The following is a 22200-nucleotide window of genomic DNA, read 5'->3' on the forward strand; positions in this document are numbered from 1 at the left end:
AATTCTTTGAAACAAACCTTCTCTTGGGGACCTTTTGTCCCCACAAGTTTAAGCCTCAATGTGAGAATTAAAACTTCAAAATAACTAGATCATTATAATGAATGTAAGAGTCTGCTAAGGTTAGTCATTCGTTGTGGAGGATTGTGTTTAGGGTGAGCAACTGGGAAAAGGATTATGACAACGAGCGGACCCCACGACATGCAAATACAAACCTGTCTGTGAGTGTGTGTGTGTGTATGCGCGCGTGCGTCAGTGTCAATCAGTTTCCCCTTGTCCAGTTCCTGAGCGCGTCTTGATTGTCATTCTTGGAGTGGAGGCCGGCAGAAATAACGGGCTGTGCGTTGTGTGTGGACCAGGAGGGGGATAATTGTGGCCTTGGATTTCTGTTTCCATAGATGCTTCACCTGTTGATTTCTGAAATCATCTCACAATCATAACACACGCAGGGCACATCAACACACATGCCCCTGCTCTCCCCTGGGTGCGTGCGCGCGTGCGTGCGTGGCGCAGTAGTAGCAGAATAATAATAAAAATAATGATAATGATTGACAGTAGATGACAATTTATCTCACTTAATTATAACATTAACAGCGTTTTATGATCAGGCGCAAGGCCAAGAGCCACTCTTCACAAAACTGCCTTCTTTGAGCTACTGTTTAGAAGAACACATAAATGAACTTCAATTTATGTTCACTTAGCAGACTACAATAACAAATTAAACAGTAATTATGGAAGATACCGTAATTTTGAGCTACATTTTGATATTAACATTCATTTCTATTATAGCACCGTTTGTTTTCGTCTGTTAATTCAACAATATGTACTGTCTCATCTAAAACCTATTTACGATTTTGTTTTATTTTCAAATGTAAGATTGAAGACAGTAATTTGCCATTGAATAAATAGTGATCCTCAATGGAAAAATAAATCAATCTATTCTATCTGTATAGGTAAGTAAAGTTAGATTCAGTCATACCATGAAGTTGAAATAAATAGATAAATCTAGCTGGAATAGAATAAATGGATGAGTATTGTAACTTGACGAAATCTTTTTGTCATTTAAATGTAAAAACTTTGGATTTATAAGGGGTGGGGAGAGAATTTTTCAAATTGGATGTAGTTTCATCAGTGTGTACGCGTCCATATGATAATGAAAAAAAAAATACATTAATAAATGAGGCAGTCATGTTACTCTCATAGTTGTCATTACTTCAAAATGAACAAATATGTTATATATTGCATATAAAGTTGGGATAGGTTTGGAATCTGATCTGCTCGACAGATTAGCACGACACGATGAAATATTGGATTGAATGATCCAATAATTAAATCCAATATTTCACACAAAAATAGCTCAAAATCCATATAATTATGGCGGGCGGGGTCGTTCAGTAAAAATACATTTGGGTGTCGTTGTTTTACGGCTATTTGGAACACTTAATGTTCGCACCTGGAAGAACATAGTTAGGATGAATTAAGTAGGAAGTCGACGCATGTCCACTGGTGGACGAGGGAAGCCCGGTCAAGCTCCGTCTCTCCTCTCCGAAGCTCCGCTCCACCGGTCACGAAGCGCCCAGCTAGCTGACCAATCACAGGGCGTCCTGTCGGAACAGGAAGTGACGTCGCTGCTGTAAATCAGTCTCCTGCCGGCGAAGTGCAAGTGTTCTCCCCACACACACGCCGACCGCTTGGCTCAGACGCGGCGGTTCTGAACGCCCCAAAACGGTGATGTTCCGTGAACAGACGTATTAGCCAGAGGAGCGAGCCCCCTCCAGAGACCCCCCCACACCTGCCGCTGAGAACCCGGAGAAGTAACAGGCTGCAGCGGGAGAAAGTTTCCTGCTCGCTGTTGAACCTCATTTGTTTTAGGTGGGTGAGCAGCGTGTATGTTTTATATACATATATGTGTGTGTGTGTGTGGTTGGCACCTCCCCACATTGATCCAGTTGCCCCTTGTACCTTGCAGAACCACCATGTGCACCTCTTTTATCGGTTAGACCCAGAGCCCGGACTCTCTTCTCGCCGGTTCCTCCGCTCGCCTGTCGCCGTCACATCGTGATGCCAAGACGTCTGATCTCGGTCCAGATCCAGGATCTGCCATTGTAACGGGATCTTCTGTTTGGGAGGGAAGGGGGGGCATATGCTCTCCTGGTCTCTGTGCAAGAAGACCAGAGGACCCCGCAGAGATAGAACCACCAGTAGTTTGTAGATGTTCGACCAGAACACGACTATGGGCGATGGGAGCCACCGATGTGGAACCAACCCGCTGTGTCCGGACCGAATGGAGGGAAAGTGTCGCACCGAGATTGGAAGCCGATCGCCGGTACAAAGCTCCTCGGACACCCCGGGCACATCAGCCTCCACTCCGACCTCCTCCAGCGAAGAGGGACACGACAAACTTCTGGGAGTTGACCCGGACTACTGCAGGAGGATCCTCGTGAGAGGTACTGTGACCCCCACTCTGCTCCAAATGCACGGCTCGAACCCACAGCAAATGACTTGAAGTGATTGTTGCGGATGAAACATTATTGTATCCAATATTATTTAATTCCATGAAAAAGGGGTGCGGACAAAGCAGACCCCTTGGTGCAGGCTGGACCCCCAAAAACAACCATTCTGGACCACTTTCACTTGTTAAGAAGATATTCACCCTCTTAAGCTACAATGAGCAACACTCTTTCACGACTTAAGCCAAATATTATACATCTGTCAACCATAGTAAAAGGAAGATTATTCTTCCATTAAAAAAACAAACGCCGCCGACACTTATGTGACTGAATAATATCACCTCTGTGCGAATGTATGAGCTGATTGTTCTTGTATCACTGATCGTCTTCTTCATAATTAATTTATCACTGTGTGGCCACGCCCTCCCCCCGAGATGACCCTTTATTATATTACAAAATTAATCTGAGCCTTTTACAGGAACATTAAATGAAGCATATCCACAAATGAGATGCAGAATAGTTACTGAAGGTACCATGTAACTGTAGTAATTACACAACTGAATATATATTTGTTGTATTCTCTTTCTGCTCAATTAATTGCGCTGTAATTTACTTATCAAATAAGAAATTAATTTCATCCGTTAAGGAATCTATTGATTGTTAACACAACGTAAAAGATACGTCCGTCACAAAACTAGAACAATTATTTGTACTCGATGGTAATTACTATTACTAATAAACAAGCCTGGACATGCTGTTAACTTCGACATTTTTTTTTCGCTCAATATATTGGGTTTTGACATGAATCAAGGTTTTACATGAACACAAGCCACAATTTGGATAATGTGATACACACCGTATAAAGACGTTCATTGACTGTCTTAAAAAGGACAAAGCGCTTCATCCTGTAAAAGATTGCATTACATGGGCCACATATAATTTATCAAAATGAAAAAGGGGAATATTTCACCTCCAATATCATACACCAGGAAATAAACATGATAAAACATATTTCATGGAAGAAGATAAAAACGGCGAAGACATTAGTTATGTGGTTCAAGTGCGTTCACCCCACATTTTACTGTGAAATAAAATTTAAAACGTGACTATTTAATTTCTAAAAGTAAAAGAAAAACTGCATCACTGCATCCCCTCCGCTTGTTTGTCAGTGTATGTGTTCCATGGCAGAGTGGTCGGGGTCACCCAGGGGTCAGCAGGTCTGCGTGCATAAGCTCATGTTGTTTGCGTCTGTGTTCGTGAACACCGCTGTAATCCTCCTCCATTATTCTACGTGCGCAACTTCATATATATTATTGACTGCACCGCGCAATAGTTTAGTTTTCTTAATTTAATGTTGCATCGAAGGCAATATTTGTGTTCTCTTTCGCTTTCCCTGTGTGTGTGTTTGTGTGTGTGTGTGACAGAAAGAGAGGCCTGCGGGTAAAGCAGACATCCCAGAATAACCACGTTTCGAAGGACATAACCATGATCGGGAATTTCAATCTATTATCCCCGAAAATACGTCCGGTTTATTCCTTCAAAATTCCACGCAAGCTTTCAAAAATCATCCATTTAAGCACCGCGGGCTTTGTCATCTACCTGTTTGTTTCATCTTTAATTCATTCTTCACCAGATATAAGTGGAAATATTTTATGAGTAGAAAAAGCTCCGACAAAGAGGAGGTCGTGTGTGACCGGTGCGATAAATGCCATATAAATATTGCCGCCATTTTGATTGTCGCGAGAGATTATTATTATTATTATTATTATTATTATTATTATTATTATTATTATTATTATTACTGCATGGTAGCTTGAAAAATGCCAAATGTCCTTTTAGGCTATTTCACTTTCAATCTGAATTAGCTGTGATTTAATCATTTTCTTAAACATGGAGATACTTTAAACATGTATTTAAAAAATGTATTTGTACTTTCGACGACCAGTGTGTTCGCTTCACCCATACATGAACCGTGTCGCCCATCTTTAGTTTGCTCTTGATCTCATAAATCTCTCGCTTAAATTTATTTATTAGACGCTCGTGCGCACTCTCACCCGGTCGATTTTGATTTCCATTCACACACTAATTCATTAGACAAAATTTAATTCTAAATATATAGTATTAAAGTTGATTTTTACTCATCTTTTTCCCTTACAGTTTTAAAGTTATTTAAATGTGCCAGACCTACGTCAAACAGACCGAATTTTAAGTTAAGATGGTGACAAAATAAATCTAAACCTTTGAATACCGCGATAACATGATTTTGGTAGGGCGTATATATTGTTTTAATTTTTGTTTCAACATTGAAACAGAAATATAGTGCAAGACACGGGCATTTCCCCCTACTGTGTCAAAAACTCACTGCACTCTGTATTGTTATTGTATTGTCTTGTCGAACCCATTTTCCTGCGATTTCTGTCATCGACGTCCCTGTTGACCAGTCCTCTATGCCCAACGAAACTTGTCGTTTCACTACAGTTATATCTGTAAAACAAGCATGTACTTGTGTGTAAATATTTCTTTTAAAATCGCATACATTGTAATTCAATTGTAACGGTCTCTAGTGCCCGTGTTTTTATTGTTCAACCATCCGGCTCCATGGCCTCCAAGTTTCAAAATCATTTGGTTGATCCAGTAAATAACTGAAACGTACCTTCACACTTTGCAATTGGTTTTAATAAGTTTATTTCGAAATTTAATAGTCTAACAATTCACAGTCTTAAAAGACAGCATTTATGAAATATTAGTCGGGGCATTTCCTGTCACGTGACGTGTTGCGTTTATATGACATCAGTATTCAGCACGCTTGAGATTAAAATATACTTATTGTAATATTGGTTGAATTTTGAGTTTGAAAGCCTCGTTCTCACGCCATGGTAAATAGTCAAACAGTATTTGAAACTGTACAGTCTGTAAAAGATGTTAATGCTTTTCGTTTTATTTGGCCGATCAGACGCCAAAGGGACCATCCGAGAGATCGTCCTGCCGAAAGGCCTGGACTTGGACCGGCCCAAGAGGACTCGAACATCCTTCACCGCTGAACAACTCTACCGCCTGGAGCTCGAGTTCCAACGTTGCCAGTACGTGGTGGGGCGGGAGCGCACTGAGCTCGCGAGGCAACTGAACCTGTCCGAGACTCAGGTGAGATGCACGCACGGACGCTCGAGCGCACACACAAACCTAAAGATTGTTCGATGCTCTTTGATGTTGCAACATATAAATACACTACCACATAGATGTCTGCCTGAATATAGGCTCGAAGCCAGTTAATAAGAAGACAAGACCAAACTAAATAAATACAGAAACAATAACCTGCTTTTTTAAATTAAACACACGTACAACATCTTGATTTATAGTTTTTGACAGTGTGTTTATTCAGTGATTTTTTTTTCGTAATCATACTCGATTGTGGGGGACAAATACAAAAACTTTAATTTTGTTTTAAAGGTTTAAAGAATGTTTCACTCGATCTTTACTTCCTTTTTTTCTTGCTCATAGAAAGCGCATTTCTTCACAACTTAGCAATTTCCAAAGTCTGGCTTCAGGGCCACGGGCATCCCTCGATCAGTTTTCAGGTGGCCTACAGCTTGTCTCCGGCTGGCCACCACTGCCATCCATAGAATTATGTATGAAGTCACATCAGATTTTTCCCCCTTTAATATGTCTAAAAAAGAAAGTTAGCCTGAGTGTAAACGCTGGGTACAGAAATCAGTTCCTGGCTGTTTTCATGATGTGCCTGTGTTTTCAGCCTAAAAGGGCAGGGATCTACTGTATGTTCGAAGTGAACTTAACATATTTTACCAATCATTTCATAATCTTCTAACCCTTCTATTCGCTACAAAGGCATCCAACATTTCTGTACCACAGAGTTTAAGGACTGTTTTATGGAGCCTGTTCATACCTCTCGCGAATCATCACCCTTTGTTTTACAACTCTTTAAAATCTATCTAACAGCCGTCTGTCATGGGTCACCAGCTGACCAGATTTAAGATGGCGTCCAGGGGAGTTCAGTATGAGTTAAAGCGACTGGCTTTAATCAAACATGTGTGAGTGAAAGATAAACGCCAATTACCGTCCTTTCTGGAGGTTGAATTGTTCATGTTATTTTTCTTTTAAATACAGTGCTGGGGATTTAGTCAGTGACCCATGCCATAACTCCAATTAGTTTGGTCAGGTATTTAATCACGCAATGAGGCAGCAAATATTGGACATACACACACACACACACACACAGGTTCCTCACTCCATCTTTGTGGGGTCCACTCATTGCTATAATGCTTTCCCTAACCTCTCATCCTAAACCTAACCATCCAAAACAAACAGCTAACCGTAGCCAGGACTCTGAAACAAACTCAAACCTAGTCCTCATCCTCAAATTGAGGCTTAACCTTGTGAGGTCCGACAACAAGGGTGTGTTTTCCCCAAAATCGACCTTGCTAGGATAGATATGCAGATGTTTGTTTTGTTATTTTTGTGAGGACCTCTCATTGCCATAATGCTTTCCCTAGCTTCTCACCCTTAACTTAACCCCCCAAAACACATGGCTAACCTTAACCAGGACTCTGGACCAAGCTTAAACCCGATTATAATGACACAGTTATTTTGACATTTTCACCTTCCAAACTCTACGTGGACCGGCCAAATTGTCCTCACAATGTCTGCAAAAATCAAAACGTCCTCATCAGATCAGTGTCTTATCAAAGACTGGTCCATACAAGAATATTAATACAAAATGTACTCACACTGCGAGTTTATCGCAGAACAACAATTACTGTTGTTATTGTCCTTATTGACTATACATTTAATTGTCTGGTAAAAATAAATTTGTTCATTCATGCAGTTATGTATGTGGCCGGCCTATAACATGAACATTGTGAAATATTAAAACTGTGCCATTGCGATGCCCTCCACTCCTCCCTCCCAGAGAGACTAGTTCTAGTGTTCTTCAGTTCTCTGAGTTATTGTATCGGTCTACAGGCAGCTCCTCTTTGAAACATCTATACATTTAAAAGCGCGTGTTAAACCGGTTTAATCTAGCTGAAGCAGACAGTAATGGCTGCATATTTTTAATCTTTAATGTGTAAGTTGCATAAACATCTCGGCCTGGATGGACGCTAATGTTGTTGATAGAAATGGGCTTTTCTACTCGTGTAAGCAGAAACCAGCATGTAGGTGTTGGGCTTTCATGGGGTCTAAACGTTTCTTTGGACCAGGCTACTAAAACTTCTTTGGCCAAACCAACTAAAAGTCCCGACAGTTTTTTCTAAACATTTATTAGACTCAATGTGGTAATGGTGCCTTTTAAATATAATAAGGCAAATGCATCAGTTGACGGCGTTAGTAAACATATGGGGTCCTAAATTGAATACAGTTATAAATAATCATTATTTAAATAATCTTTTGCTACAAACATCGTCAGTTCAAAGGATTCACGTATCAGTAGTTTGTGTTGTGTTTGTTATCGATGTTTTACTTTTTCTTCACAATCGTGCTGGTTGAGAATACTTCTTAAATTGGAATTCCTTCGACGAATGTTATGGAATACCACAAGTTCCTGCTTCTAAGTGTCAATGGAATGCATCATAGATGCTGTTATAGTCCAAGTATGTTCAAAACAAATTGCCTTTTAAATTGTTTTTTGCCTAGTTTGTTGAGTGCTGCCAGAGTGATGCACTGGCGATTCTTTATCGAGTCTGAACAGCCATTGCTGGCTGATATAGTCAAGGTCGGTCGGCTTGTTGTTCTAGTCGCAGGACAAGAGTGGAACTACCTCACGTCCTTTAAAATTAACATCACAGCCTCAGAGCATTAGCCCTTTACTTGGAACTGTGTGACCAGCTTTGCTGAAGTTGAGAGTCTCCTGCGCCTGTAGACCATTCGGCCATTTTCTCAGGCAAAAAAAAATAACATTGAAAAAAGAACTAGCAATGGAAACCAAGCGATAATTTTAGCTAGTGACTGAGCATTAATTGTCGTTAATGATAATACTGTAGGAGTACAAATTTTGCATATATAGTATTGTTGAACTCCTAATCAAATTTTCTATATATAATAATTATATAATAATGAGTGAACAAACTCATAGTGTATTAATAGTTTTATAATTATATTTATATGTACTTCCCCTTTCCTTTTACGTTGATGAATTACATTTTGTATGAAAATGTTGGATAAAAAAAATCCCTTAGGTCAGTGATTCTTAACCATAGGGCCGAGGTCCGTGGTTGGGCCGTGAGCTACAGCCTACAGGGCCGCTTAAAGTTCTTTGTTTTACACCTCTGGGCTGTGAGGACCGCGAGACATTCAGCTTTAATACACTTGAGCATTTTATGCCGATACTTTCATTTACACTTTACTTATCTTCTTTAGAGTTTATTTATAAAAACAGAAAATATTTTATGATATTTAGATATCAGAATGTTATTCATGACATTCAGCTTTTCCAATTTCCTCAACAGTTTGCATCAAAGGTATTTTTTTTCTTCTTTATTCCCTTGAATTTCCTTAAATTTGATGAACATGACTTGCACCTGACAGTGCTGCTGGTTGGATTTTTCCTCGACAAAAATATCTTTGTGCTGATCACATGGCTTCGTGTAATTTCACAAGGATTTGCTTTGTTTACATGTGTGGTGATTGAACACAAATGAAATCAGTAACTCTGAAACCAGAAATCACATGAATCAGTTCTATTCCTTGAATGGGCCCCGGACCCATTTGTTCTGGAAATGGTGGGCCCCAAGATCAAAATGGTGAAGAACCCCTGCTGTCTTAGGTGAAGTCTTTGATTTAACCGATGCCAAATTCAGTCTACAGAAATTAAAAAAGATAATTTGTGGCTAACAAAGGATGATTTATGATTTTCTTTTTTTTTCCCTTCCATTTTGGCAATTCGGACACAACCGCTTTCTCTGCGCTCTTGCTGCCAATTTTAGGGTTGATATTAAAAGCTTCATTCTCAAACAGCCTGATGACTGTTGGTGACTATGAGGCCTTTCTTCACCTGGTTGGCATTCTACAGTCTGACCTCACAACAGCCCCTGTGCTGGATGATGGAACAGACATGATGGTGGTCGTATGTCTACATCCAGTGAATGTCCTCGTTGTGTGTATTGTTCCTCGTGGCGGCTCAGACAGATGGTGTCTGGACTGGTCCGGTGACGTGGTTCCGGGGAGATGTGGCCGAGAGCCGGTGCCACAGAACCGGGATTGTCCGGGGACGGAGACAGGAAGGGAGGCAGAGAGTGGACTTGTTGTGTTTTGTGCTCACAATAGAAAAGTGACAGCTCTTCCCACTGTGGTGGCTTGAAGCTGCAGAAGCCATCTTCTGCCTCCGCCTTGATTTGGACGCAAGGTTCTGATTGTCAATCATTTGATGAGGCGAGCAGCTGATGAGGTAATGACAACACTTAGGTCTCCCAGCAGCTGATTGATTCAGGTTCTCTCGCCAAACGCTGCCGGTGTGTCGCTCAGAATATATACTGCAGCTCTCTAGGGAGCAAGCGTTGTCACAAACACGCAGGATAAAGGCATGACTCTGTCAAACAAGACCAAGTCTCTCCTGGTCAGGGAGGAAATAGTTCTTTGCGTCAGGCAGGAACGGCTCCCCAGCTGACCGCTGTAGCATCGTGCTCACAGGCACATGCACATGTGTGAGTGTCGCTCGTCCTCCTTTGCTGCCACAACAGGACGTGATGAAAAGCGAATTTCGATAGTTCATCTGGCCAAGGCTGTTGAATGGATGGCGGTTTGTGGGCGGGGCCCAGAGAAAGAGGTGGGCCTCATAACAGTCCCAAGTGCTTTTGCACTAAGGAGGATTAGGCGGCCATTTCTACCAGCGATGCTATAAGACGGGGTTAGCCTCTGGCTGAACCTGGACACACATGTGCTGGTCAAAGCAAAGCCAGTTCACCTGAACAGATGATGAAGTAAAAGTGTCATGACTCCGGATCGGGATGTGGTGCGAGGGGAGGAGGAGGTGAAGCCTCTGAACGAGGATGTGCGCTCATTAAGACACACACGCTCATTAATTTAGTTACAATGAGGGAAGGTGCGATGGAGGCCTCTTCCCACACTCGGTTTGAGGTGAAGCCTGAGCTGTAATAAACTGACTCTGCCTCCACAGCTAGAGAACATTTAATGTCTGGACTTCTTGTTCTACAGCTGATTGGAGGAACCGAGGACTTTAAGATAAATGGGTCGTCTGATGGAAACAATCTTCTGTCATTCTTAGATTTTTAAACTTAAAAAAAAAAAACCCCAAAAAACAGAACATGACTGTTTTATTGAAAATTCCATTATTTGTACTAGTGTATTTTATCACAACTTTTATCTGTATAATGTTCACCTGAAAATAAAATTACAACATACTTCTAATATTTATGACAAGTTTAAAAAGTGCTAAAATGATTTGTAAATCTGCATATTAAAACCATTCAATCGAATCAGTGGATGTATGTGATATTGGCTTGGTGGTTACTATAATGAAAAAAACATGACAATTAAAATACAACCTCCAATTTAGAAACTCTGTGGATGGAAACACAAAAATGACTAAAACACACACACACATTCACAAAGACAAACCTGACTGTAACACACAAACATTCAGAGAAATAAGCAAACCAGAAAGACTGACAGAAACACACAACTGACACACCACTGACTGACAATAACATACAAATAAGACCTAACAGAGACACAATTTCACACACGGTTACACACAACCACTGTTCTGAAAATAGGGATTTTAGGAATAAGAGCTGTTCTTCACTCTGCTGCTTTTCAATCTCTGTAATTTGCTGACAAAACCATTTAAATCTCTACACTAAAAAGGTGCAGATACTACATTTATTTGAGATTGCAATGAGAAAAATAATAAATGAATATATATCCATTAACATTAATAAAAACTGATGAAAGTCACACTAAAATCCATAGCAAATAATTACGGAAACTGTTGTAGACAGCAATTTAAAAAAAAGCAATTTGAAAGAAAATATTTTTTTTCTTAACTGTCATAATATTGTGATTTTCACCCCATTAAACATGTTGCAATGGTCTTGAGAGACGCCATGTGTGTTAGTTAATCAATCCCTGGTTACGCAGAACCGAACATGAGAGTCCACTGGGCTGTCTCACACACAGTTCACTGGTCACTGGTTCAGTCTCTGTGGAAAAGAGTTTCCGCATGTGCTGTGGTTCATCACATGTCTGAGATCAGGGGGTCTGACCAGGGTCAGGGAAGGAGCACCGGGCTGCTGGAGGGGTCATGGAAAGTGTGAAAGACCATCACCCAGTGCCCTTCATGCCGACTTTACTGTCACAATCCCTCATTTTTCTTTGCATGATGGGACCAAACCAGAGTTAAAGGTAAAGGCAGCTTATTTTGCTGCTGTGCAGCGGTTGGAACACGTTGACAAAGATTGTTATTATCATTTGGACGCCCCTCTGGACGCAGACATATGGAGGCCCTCTGATCTGGCTTAACCTTTACACCTCGGAGTTTGGCTGCATCCGAGCACAGCACAGGTGCTGATTGGCTGACCTTTGACCAACTGGCCTGTGTAGTCATGTGTCCCACCTCAGGCCCTCGCTTTATAATATTCCTGTGCTCTCTGTTGTCGCAGCCTCACCTTTGTTCAGCGAATTTCCACCACAGCTCCAGCTCACATTTCTGCTTCAGTTCTCGCTGCTTTATTGGATTCTGTGACTGAGGGAAAGACTTCACGCCCGGAGGGGCTGTGAACGACAGCAATAAAAATGAAAGGATGACTTGAAAAGAGCGCAAACTATACCGAGCAATACACAAACACAGCTTGTATCATGCAGTCAGAGGTTTGTGAAGAAATGTGTCATTCAAAATCCTCTAAAATCATTTGGTTTATAGATGAAAATAGAAAGATGTCCAATATTAAATTCAACATGAGAAACAAAACAAAAAAGAAAAAAATGACTACACCAAGTAACAGACCTCAACAAAGATTGTTTTACAGATTTCGTGATTTTTATTTGATTCGCTTTTTCCTTCCTATAAAAAAAAAAAAACACCTGTGTAGCAAAGGACTTTGAATTTGAGGATATATAAAAAATGTTTATACATGAGGATGTATAAACATTAACGCTTCAAAATTAGCATAATTGATGAAAGACATTAGATCTAAACTATTCTCACTACAGCTGTTGACCAAATTAAGACAACAGAAAGGTCAAATTACAATACGGCAAAACAGTAATTCATTACAAAATATTGATAAATAAAAAGCAAATGTAAAAGTAATCTAATAAAATCTGTAAAAATAATCTAATTAATTCGAGAATTTGTGATTAATTAATCTCAATTAATCACAGTTTAATCGTATAAGAATATTTGACTCAAGAAACCACATTTTTCAATTTGAATGAATTTGTTATATTTCTGAATCAAATGATGGACCTATACGTACATTTAAACAACAAAATATTGTTTATTTTGCATCAGTTTGACAACAGCACAATAAATCACGATGGTGGTTATATTCAAGTTTTTACAGAACCTTATTTTAACTAAAGTGCTTTTAAAACTATTTGTATAAGAATTTCAATTCATGTATATATGTGTGTGTGCGCCATATATATATATATATATAAACTAAGTTATTATATATATATATATATATATATATATATATATAAAATAACTTTTTTTTTTTAAATAAAACTAGAGATTGCTGGCAACAGTCCAGAAACTGTATTGTAACAACTGCAATTATTGTGTTTGACTGACTCTTCCTGAGCCATCAACATGTGATCAACTTCTGGACTCTGTCACTGTCCTCCTCCTCCTCTTCATCCAACCCGGCCCAGCTGTCCTGATGGAGGCCTTCTCTGGTCTCAGGTTGGGGTGGGGTACTGAGGGTGAAGCCGGGCCAAACGCAGGTCACTGCAGATCCAGATCTCCCGCGGCAATAATCTCTGGCCGAGCTCTGAACCTGCCATCCCATTAACCAGGATTTACATCCAATAGTGTAGATGTAGCAAGCTTTCTTCTCCGCTCATCTGTCCACTGCAGATCCCCAGCCCACCACATGCTGGGAGTGGTTTGGACTATCATCCATGTTAAAATCCTTTCATGGGAAGTAAACATGGAGACAGTGAGTGACCTGATGAGACTTTGGCTCCTCCTCCTCCTGTTGTTGTTGTCCTCCATCTTTAGCGTCCCGCCCCTCTGCACTTCCTCATTTTGCTGGCGTCAGTATTCCACTCTGAGCTCCGGGATCCTCTCTGATCTCATTATTTGTGCCGTAGTCATTAGCAGAAACTGTGATCTCAGTTGCTTTCAGCGATGGTGAGCTGATGCACTGACCAGTTACTGGTCTTCATCGGCATCTGCTCTCCGGCCCCATAAGTAGATGAGGGCCAAACCTGGGTCACCTTAGCTGTCCCAGAATATTAGTGTATAAAATTTGCCCACTTTTTTTTCCAAAATATAGTTCTTGAAATAAGAAAATACGACATTACTTGCCCGTGGGGAAGTATTTTTTTATACTGGGAGAAAAGCTTCAATCTAATAAGGACAAATTTATTTACTATTATCGTTTAAGCTTTTTTTTCACTTGGAGGACCAAACCAAACAATACAACAAAACAAAAACAAACAAAAAACAGGATAGAATAGATTATTAAGAGTAATGATAGCATTATTATTATTATTATTATTATCATTACTCTTAATTATATGATAATAATACGTGAAAAATAAATTTGTTTTCTATTCTCTAAATACTATTTGTATTATTTATTTTTTCTATATTATTATTATTATTATTATTATTGCCGTTGTTTTTACTGTTTTGATTATTATTATATAAGATAAAACATGCATTCCGGCATTTAACAGAAGAGTGACACATGACACACAGCACAACACAACAGCTCTGAAAAAGACAGCATAAATGTAATTATAAGAAAAAAAGAAGAAAAACAGCATAATCATATTCTGGTTATCATTCATTTTTCGTCTCTCATTACATTCGTTTTATGTTGTCAAACAAATAAACAATGCAACAGCAATTTTGAAGATGACTTGGACCCATGAAAAATAAGATACGATAACTATTTTCATCATTCATATTTTCTCGCCTCATTTTTTTCTTACCTCTTTTTTTTTTTTTCATGAGCATTCATAATCAATTCGCTTTGCCTTGAAAAGGGACAAAACAAGAAAGCACAAAAACAAAAAGCAGAACCAAACATACAGCAGGAAGATAATTGACAGGTTCTGGCTGAAGCTCAGGCCTGTCATGGCCTCCCTCCCAAAGAGAACAGATTCAGCAAGGACATTCCCAGGTTACAGAAGACTGTTGAAAAATGACCACTCACTCATATGCAAACAATTGAACCATCACTCCATGTTTTTCATTCACATTGTGGGAGGAAACCTGAGTGCCCACACAGCCATGGGGAACAAAATTTGATGAGTTTGCGTGAACATGAATTTCACCTTCACTCGTTCTTCAGCTTGTGTTTCGAATAACAACACAGCTGCTTTCACGATGCAACTTTTCCATTTATTTATCAAACATTTAGTGCCCCAAAGGGACATCAGATTAAAGTTCCCTCATCAGTGAAAACCCTTCGTGTGGTCTTGAAACTCCAGTGAAACACAGCAGCTCCTCATACTGGGTCTGAGTCATGTACATTATTAACGTGTGTGTATCATCTCAGCGATGACTCTCCGTGCAGCTATGTCCTCTGACCTCCTCCTGCCCTCCAACGAACATCCCAACAGCCCCAACAGTTCCACACGCTATACATTAAAGCTGCGCTGCAGCGCATGAATTAAACATGGTGGACAGGGACAGGAAGAGTTCAACCAACTCTTCCCCTCTCCGCTGCTGCTGCCGTGCCAGGACAGACTTCTAAACCGTGAGAGATGCAAATGACGCCGCTCTTCCCTTTGTTGAACCTTTAAATATAGTCTGCTCTGCTCGCATCAGGCTACATTGCACTGTTCATCATGATATCACCCCGCAGTGCGCTGCCATACGTGTCAGCTGAAGTGTGAGAGCCTGTAGAAGACCTGGCACCACCCACCACTGAGTGGAGGAGCTTTGGTCCACCAGCAGGTGCTGAGGGATTACAGGCTCTGGGCTTGTCCCGCACGGATTTCTGCATGTATGAATGTTTTCCCGAGGGCGGCGCATGAGCTCACTGCTTCCATTTGTGAGCTCACAGAACACAGAAACACAGAGACCTGATATCACTGAATCGACAGAGTTTGGACGGAAGTGTCTGCACAATGAACACAGTAGGATGAGTGCTGTGAATACAGGAATGCTCCTTGATGGAGATTAGATGAGATCCTGTTGTAAAGCATGACATAGTTTCAGACACTGCACTGTAGAGGCTTTGCACCTGTGGCAACAATGACGGCTCGAGTAGAGAGCGACCTACAGTTTATCTTAAGGCGTCTCTCTTTTCTTTAAACACATATTTGTTTTCTGGTTTGAGTAGTTTAATGTGTCCAATCTCTCTTTTTTAATTGATATTCTCCATACTCTGACCACTGGTGACCAGAGTCGGATGGTGTCATGAGGCCATCAACCAGTGGGTTACACACAGGAGATTGTGAAGCATGAGTGTGAACAGTGATGTGGAGGGCATGGGTTGCAATATGTGACCTGGTGAAAGTCTGGTTCTTTAACATCACAATAAGCTCTGTGAGCAAATAGTTGCTTTCCCACCCTGACTGGAGGGTGGAGCCTGTCTCCTAAATGACCGATTGTTTTGCCTCTGTGCTGCAGGTGAAGGTTTGGTTCCAGAACCGGCGCACCAAGCAGAAGAAAGACACCACTAAGGATTCAGACAAACGTTCTTCTTCTTCGTCGGAGTCCTTGGCCACTTGCAACATCCTGCGGCTGCTGGAGCAGGGTCGCCTTCTGTCGGGCCCCGCTCCCACTCCAAACCCCCTTCTGGGGCCACCGCCACACCCCGCCAACGGCTCTCTGCTCAGCAGCCCGGGCGGCGCCTCCTCCACCTCCCCTGGCATCAGCAGCAGCACCCCTCCATGTTCCCTGGCGGGAGCCACTTTTGGGCTGTCGCTGCCTTCGCTGGGAGGCACCCCGCCCTCACCACGCCTGGGTGTTCCCCCACCTCACTCCCTCTGCTTCTCCATGCCGCTGCTGGGCGGCGCACACCACGAACTCACGTCCGGCTACGGCTGCGGTTCCTCAGCGTTCGAGCCATACATGCGGCTGGACAGAAAGGAGGCCGATCTGAGCGGGAAGAAGACAGTCTCTTAAGTGTTTTGACCAAATCGGAGGAACCCTTACCCCTATCTCCAGGACCTCATTCGGGCGCCTGGATCATCAGACGGTGCTTTTCTGCTGTGTGACAGATGGTGACATGACTGCGTGATGACGCCTCCCATTTAAAAAAAAGGAAAGAAAACAAAACTTTCAAACTGGGGCTTTTTTAATCACTGCTCTCTTTGCGGTCGTCCCAAACAAGTTTTTTTTTTTCCGTCCAGTGAGTTTGTGTGTGTGTTTCTTCTATACTGGCCTTCTAGGGGAAAAAATTCTGACTGAATCTGCAGTTTTCTGTAATGTTTTCCATTTTTAGTTTTTGTGGATTCTTACGATGGAAGAAAGACTAAAAGAAGAATCGTAGCATTTAAATATCAGTCTGTTGTCGTCCAGCGGTAGTTTTCCTGTAAATTCTTGATTTGGTTGTGTTCGTGAAATAACGTGGTGGTATCTGGACAAATCACACATCTGGATCCAGTAGTGGAAAACGGAAGAGTAGTTGTGTGAGGACGCTGGTAGGATTCTGCCAAATCATTAGGGACGAAGACAAGAAACACCCATCTCTGATTCAGTCCCAATTCCGTGTCGAAGTACGAGCCTGGAACACGTGCTCGGCTCTCTGCTGAGCCTAAAAGACGTTTTTGTTTGGTGCTATATATCATCCTTACTTTGTAACGGTTTAACAAATATTCTTCATCGTTCTTAATGCTATGTTTGCATCACAAAGTCACATGACTCCATTTTAGGTCTTCCATTCGCTGACTCTGTTGTTTGACAGTGCAGCAGCTGTCGCTCATGATTTTTTAGGGGGGAGGAGGGCTGGGGGACACGCCAGTTTTTATTGGTTGCTCACAGACTGACCACAGCAGCCGTTCAATGTACTGAAATGACCATACAACCAAAAATTTTCACAATTTAAGTAAGTCACCGAGATCAGAGCAGGAAAACCACTTGTGAACGTGTCATTCCGTTCAACTCTTCACCACGTCCAGGAATCGTTCATGAATGCAGAACTCGAGCGTTGTTAAATTATTCCTAATTTTATTTGAGATTGTGTTTGTTCCTTTGTTGATATTTGATTGGTTGTCTTGTTAGTCCGCCGTCTCTGCTCAATGAAAGCACTTTACGTCTGTAGGCTCTTCTCTCTCTCCTTGTTTTGTTTGGCTTCTGAAGCATCCTAATGTTATTGAGTGAAACTGGATATTTATTTGTGAGGTGGAAACATGTCTTTGGACAGGGGCTCTTGGTTATTCAGTAAAGCTACAGTTTACAACGCTACAGACACATGTTTAAGACCTCAAGTGGGGTCGGGGCTGCAGGCTACATAGAGCCAGGTACCATTGCACCCATTCACCAGGACTCATTCATACGGATGGTTTTGGGCTTGTTTGTGTGTAAACACATGACAGCACAGCATGAATCTTGCTACAATAGTTCTGCAGACCCCACTAGAGAATGAGAGCTGCTTTACTATAACTTCAGTGCTGACGCTTTAGTGTGATTGAAATGTCTTTTATTTTATTATTCTTATGTTGAGATTACATTTGTTCTGAATGTTGCAGGTATTTACTACTCATCATGATTCATCTGGTTGATTCACCTGGATTTCTGTGGCTTATTTCTGGCACAGCAATGGCACAGTGGTTAGAGGGCGAGACGGGTGCGGGGTGCACCTGTGAGGTGACCCGTCTGTGACAGGCTACACCTGCTCAGACACCACAAACACAGAAAGCAGCCTCGTTCCGCCATGCAGCAAAAATAAATAAATAAATAAAAAGAAAACGTTTAGGATCTACAACATACTACGTAAAACTTGTCAGACACCACTTTCAGAAGTTAGTTCATAGAAACATAATCACGATTAATGATCAATATTTGTCAATCAGTCGAGGACAAAAGTGTCCACTCTGTGCTATATTTTGAGTATTTAAAGGTTGCCGTCACTTGCCGTCGCAGTGATTTTGCGTTACGTTGTCATCCTGAGGGCAGTTTTTGACCAGATACTCCACAAAAACAGATCATGTGTTGGTGTTTTCATCAGGACTGCAGTTTAATTTGAAAATGATGCTGCGCTAAAGGAAGAAAAACACCCATGATCCTCAGTTGGTACGCAAAGGCTAGGAGCAGGTTGGTGAAGAGATTTGTCTGGAAGCTTTTTATGTTTGCTTCACCATCACACTGGACTGTAGAGACAACTGGGATATTCTTCTAAAAGATGCGTTGTGAGTAATGAAGAGATTAAGAGATAGTTGGACAATATGCGGGTGCTTGACATGAAGTTTTCATTTGAGAAGTTATGCTGTGGCTGTGGCATGGAGGCAGAGATCACGGAGCAGATGAACCCTGCAGGATTTTCAACTGATTCAGGTCTCTCTGATAAACGCACAGTTCGCCTCCCGTCTTTTAATTTTTGTGGTGCGTAGATGAGGAAAAGAGAAAATGAGACGATGTATTTTTCTGACACAAAGCAGACCACCGCTTGCCCGCGATCTGTACATGTCAGATGAGTTCACCTCTGCCTCGAGACCTCCATTCTCTCCACAGTTATGTGTTTTGGCTTCTTTCTCTCTGAGGTGCCATCGTGAGGCCTGACGTGTGTCTCCAGAGAAATCCAATTAAGCCAGACATCGATAAAGCGCCACACGTGTGGACACACAAGTTGATATTCAAAGCCCGGGCGTATTTACAGATGCTTCTGTGTAGAGGTCCATGAAAGGATCATGAACCTCAGACATATTCTCGGTGGGGTCTCCGGTCCTTTTTGCACCAGCTGGCATCAGGTGTTTTGTTTGCTATGTTTGGATCAGCGGTGCCGCGGGAAGAAAAGCCCTGTTGTCTACTCATTGCTCTTTGCTCGGCAGTGGCGCTGCTGTTGTTGAACACTATTATTTTCTATAAGCACCATCCATAATTCACTCTCTGCAGCATGAAATATTGAGTGGGGAGATGGAGCTGAGAGGTCAGGCAGTGGGCTTCTCATGTAAGACCTCTCTCAAATCCTGCTTTAGCAGCTTCTGTTGAAGTAGCTGCCCCGCTGTGTTGTCACCAAAACTGTCTTACTCTATTTTTGATGCAGTATTTAAATTTTTCAGGACAGATTTCATGATATCTAGTTGTATTCAGCTGCAAATTTACAGGCTGCTGGTCCAGTTGCACACAGAGATAAAAGGCAGACTCCTCAGAGCTGTGTCTTTTTAGGGTTTGGATACTTGGATTATAGATTACAGAGATCCTATTTCAGCCATGACCCAATATCCATCATCAGTACTGACTAGGAGCTGATAGCATCTTGAGTTAGCCCTACAATTCAGCTTAACCGTCCCCTCACTCGAGAGACAAACCTCAAAATACTGGAGCACTACTTGGTTGCTACTCGCTGATATTTCTCATCCACATCTTTTCAAATGAATGAAGTTCTCTCTGTAATCGTATGTGTATTTATGTCTACAGAACATCAGAAACGTGAATGACCACTGTCACTTGATATCATGAATTTTGTTGCCCTCAACAGAAAAGCCTCACACACACACCTTTTTTTTTTTTTTTTTTGGTTGAAGAGTTCCCCCTTCTCACTTTTACCCACATGCATGGGTCATTCTCTCAAATCTTCTATGCTCTCATGTTTAGTTTGTAAAATTTCATGCACAGTCAAGTGCATGCATGATTTGCCTTTTTAATGTCAAGTCAAACGCACCAGCGACATACCATGTATATAAATATGAATTTATATTTAAATATATATATGAATGGGTCTTTGCACAAGTATCTCCATGTCCGCTCCATGTGATTTCAACAGGGTAAAAAAAAATAAAAATCTCAAGGCAAAGAAAAAAAATTGAAAAACAGGAAAAAAGACTTCCTAAATGCTTTATGATTCCTTGTCTCATTAACATTTTGCACTTATTTAAAGAGGCTTACTTCTGTTGTCGGGGCTGACAGAGCTGTTTTCACGCTCGGCCAAGATATTGTACAAAATGTATATGTATTTTTATTCATATGCATATAAATATATGTCTATGTAAACAGTCTCTTGTCATTTTTTTCTACTCATTAAAGAACACTTCACTGTTCCAACACTGCTGACGTCTCATCCTATTTTACAGTTTGAGGAATGAATAAAGAATGAGTCACCGCACAAGAAAGACTATTGTTATCTCGCTGCTATTGTACACTTTCAGTGCAGCATATTCTGTCAATTTTGCTTGCAAAGTCGAGCACCTAACCTGAGACCAAGTCAAGACAGTGACAGAAGCATCAAGTCCATCAGCAACATAAACATGTACATTTGTTTCTTGCTGCAAAACAATCTGAAGTAAATAAATTCAGTATTTATAGTAATAATCAGGAACTGAAATGCTATTTGTTTAGTTTAGTCTTGGTCTTGGGATATATATCCTCTGGTCTGTGTCTTTACTCCTTGGGTTAGGTGCTGTCGACTACAACACTAATTCCTTCTGTACCATCATTTCTTATGTACAGTACCTAACCATCCTTGAAAGCAGACCTCTTACAACACAGTAATCCTCCAGTTTAGGAATAATGTACTTAGAACTTCACCAAGTAGAAGAGACAAGCGAAAAAGATAGAATAGATAGAATAGATAAGAAATAATCCAAAATTACAAAATGGGAACAAAACAAAGAATGTTGAACAGAAAGGAAGAAGAAACTTAAAATCAGCAAAACTGAAAGCTTACATGAAGCTGATCTGACATTATTGGTCTCTCATCTCTTCACTACCCTTCTGCATCATGTCAAACTCTTGAACCTTTAATGTTGCCCACAAGTTCTAAATATACACAGTTGGCTAAAAAAATTATAATAATTCAAAGTGCATGAAAGAGTTGATCATTTTCTACTAGGGATGCAACAAATTGAAAAAATTGTGGCCAAAGCCGAATGCAATATTAAATGATACCAAACAATATCGAATACTGAATATCCAATGTGGTGATATGTTTTTTACTATTTTTGAAAAATACTTCCTAAATAGTTGACAACATGTTTACATACATGTTTGTCAAAGAAAGTTAATGTTTAGATAATTGAATAATTCTGACCTTTTTATATATATATTTCAGACATTGCTTTTCATTGCACTAAATACATTCTATTACATTGGATTGTCGATTTAAAGCAAAAGTCTTTGATCGCGTCAAGCGCCACAAGAAGCTAATCTGCTTCGGTGACTCTTCGACACCAAAGCTGAATGTTGTCTCTTTTGGGCCAATGTATTCAGTCGATGAATGTTGTGCATCCTTATTTCCGATGGCGGTCAAATCACAAAGATCACTGTTTCACAAGTTTAGCCATTTGACAAACTGTTTTCTGGCTATCAGTGATGAAAGTGCTGATGTTGGTCTGACCAACAAGGAGAAAAACCTGAGAGCCCCTTGTGTAATAAGTCAGTAGTGAAGGAGCCTGTATTTTGTCACGCAGGTGCTTTATGCAGTCACATTCTGCTAAGACT

General features: G+C 40.9%; 1 protein-coding gene across 1 annotated transcript; it reads left to right on the plus strand.

Moving 5' to 3' along the window:
* Positions 1-1680: 1680 nt before the first annotated feature.
* Positions 1681-20777, plus strand: vax2 (ventral anterior homeobox 2). Its single transcript, XM_053861034.1, has 4 exons — positions 1681-1869; positions 1967-2444; positions 5401-5588; positions 16231-20777. The coding sequence occupies exons 2-4, from the start codon at positions 2210-2212 to the stop codon at positions 16726-16728; spliced, it is 921 nt and encodes a 306-aa protein (XP_053717009.1). The 5' UTR covers positions 1681-1869; positions 1967-2209; the 3' UTR covers positions 16729-20777.
* Positions 20778-22200: the final 1423 nt, after the last annotated feature.

Source organism: Synchiropus splendidus, chromosome 3, assembly GCF_027744825.2.
Source record: "Synchiropus splendidus isolate RoL2022-P1 chromosome 3, RoL_Sspl_1.0, whole genome shotgun sequence".
NCBI classification, from domain to species: domain Eukaryota; kingdom Metazoa; phylum Chordata; class Actinopteri; order Syngnathiformes; family Callionymidae; genus Synchiropus; species Synchiropus splendidus.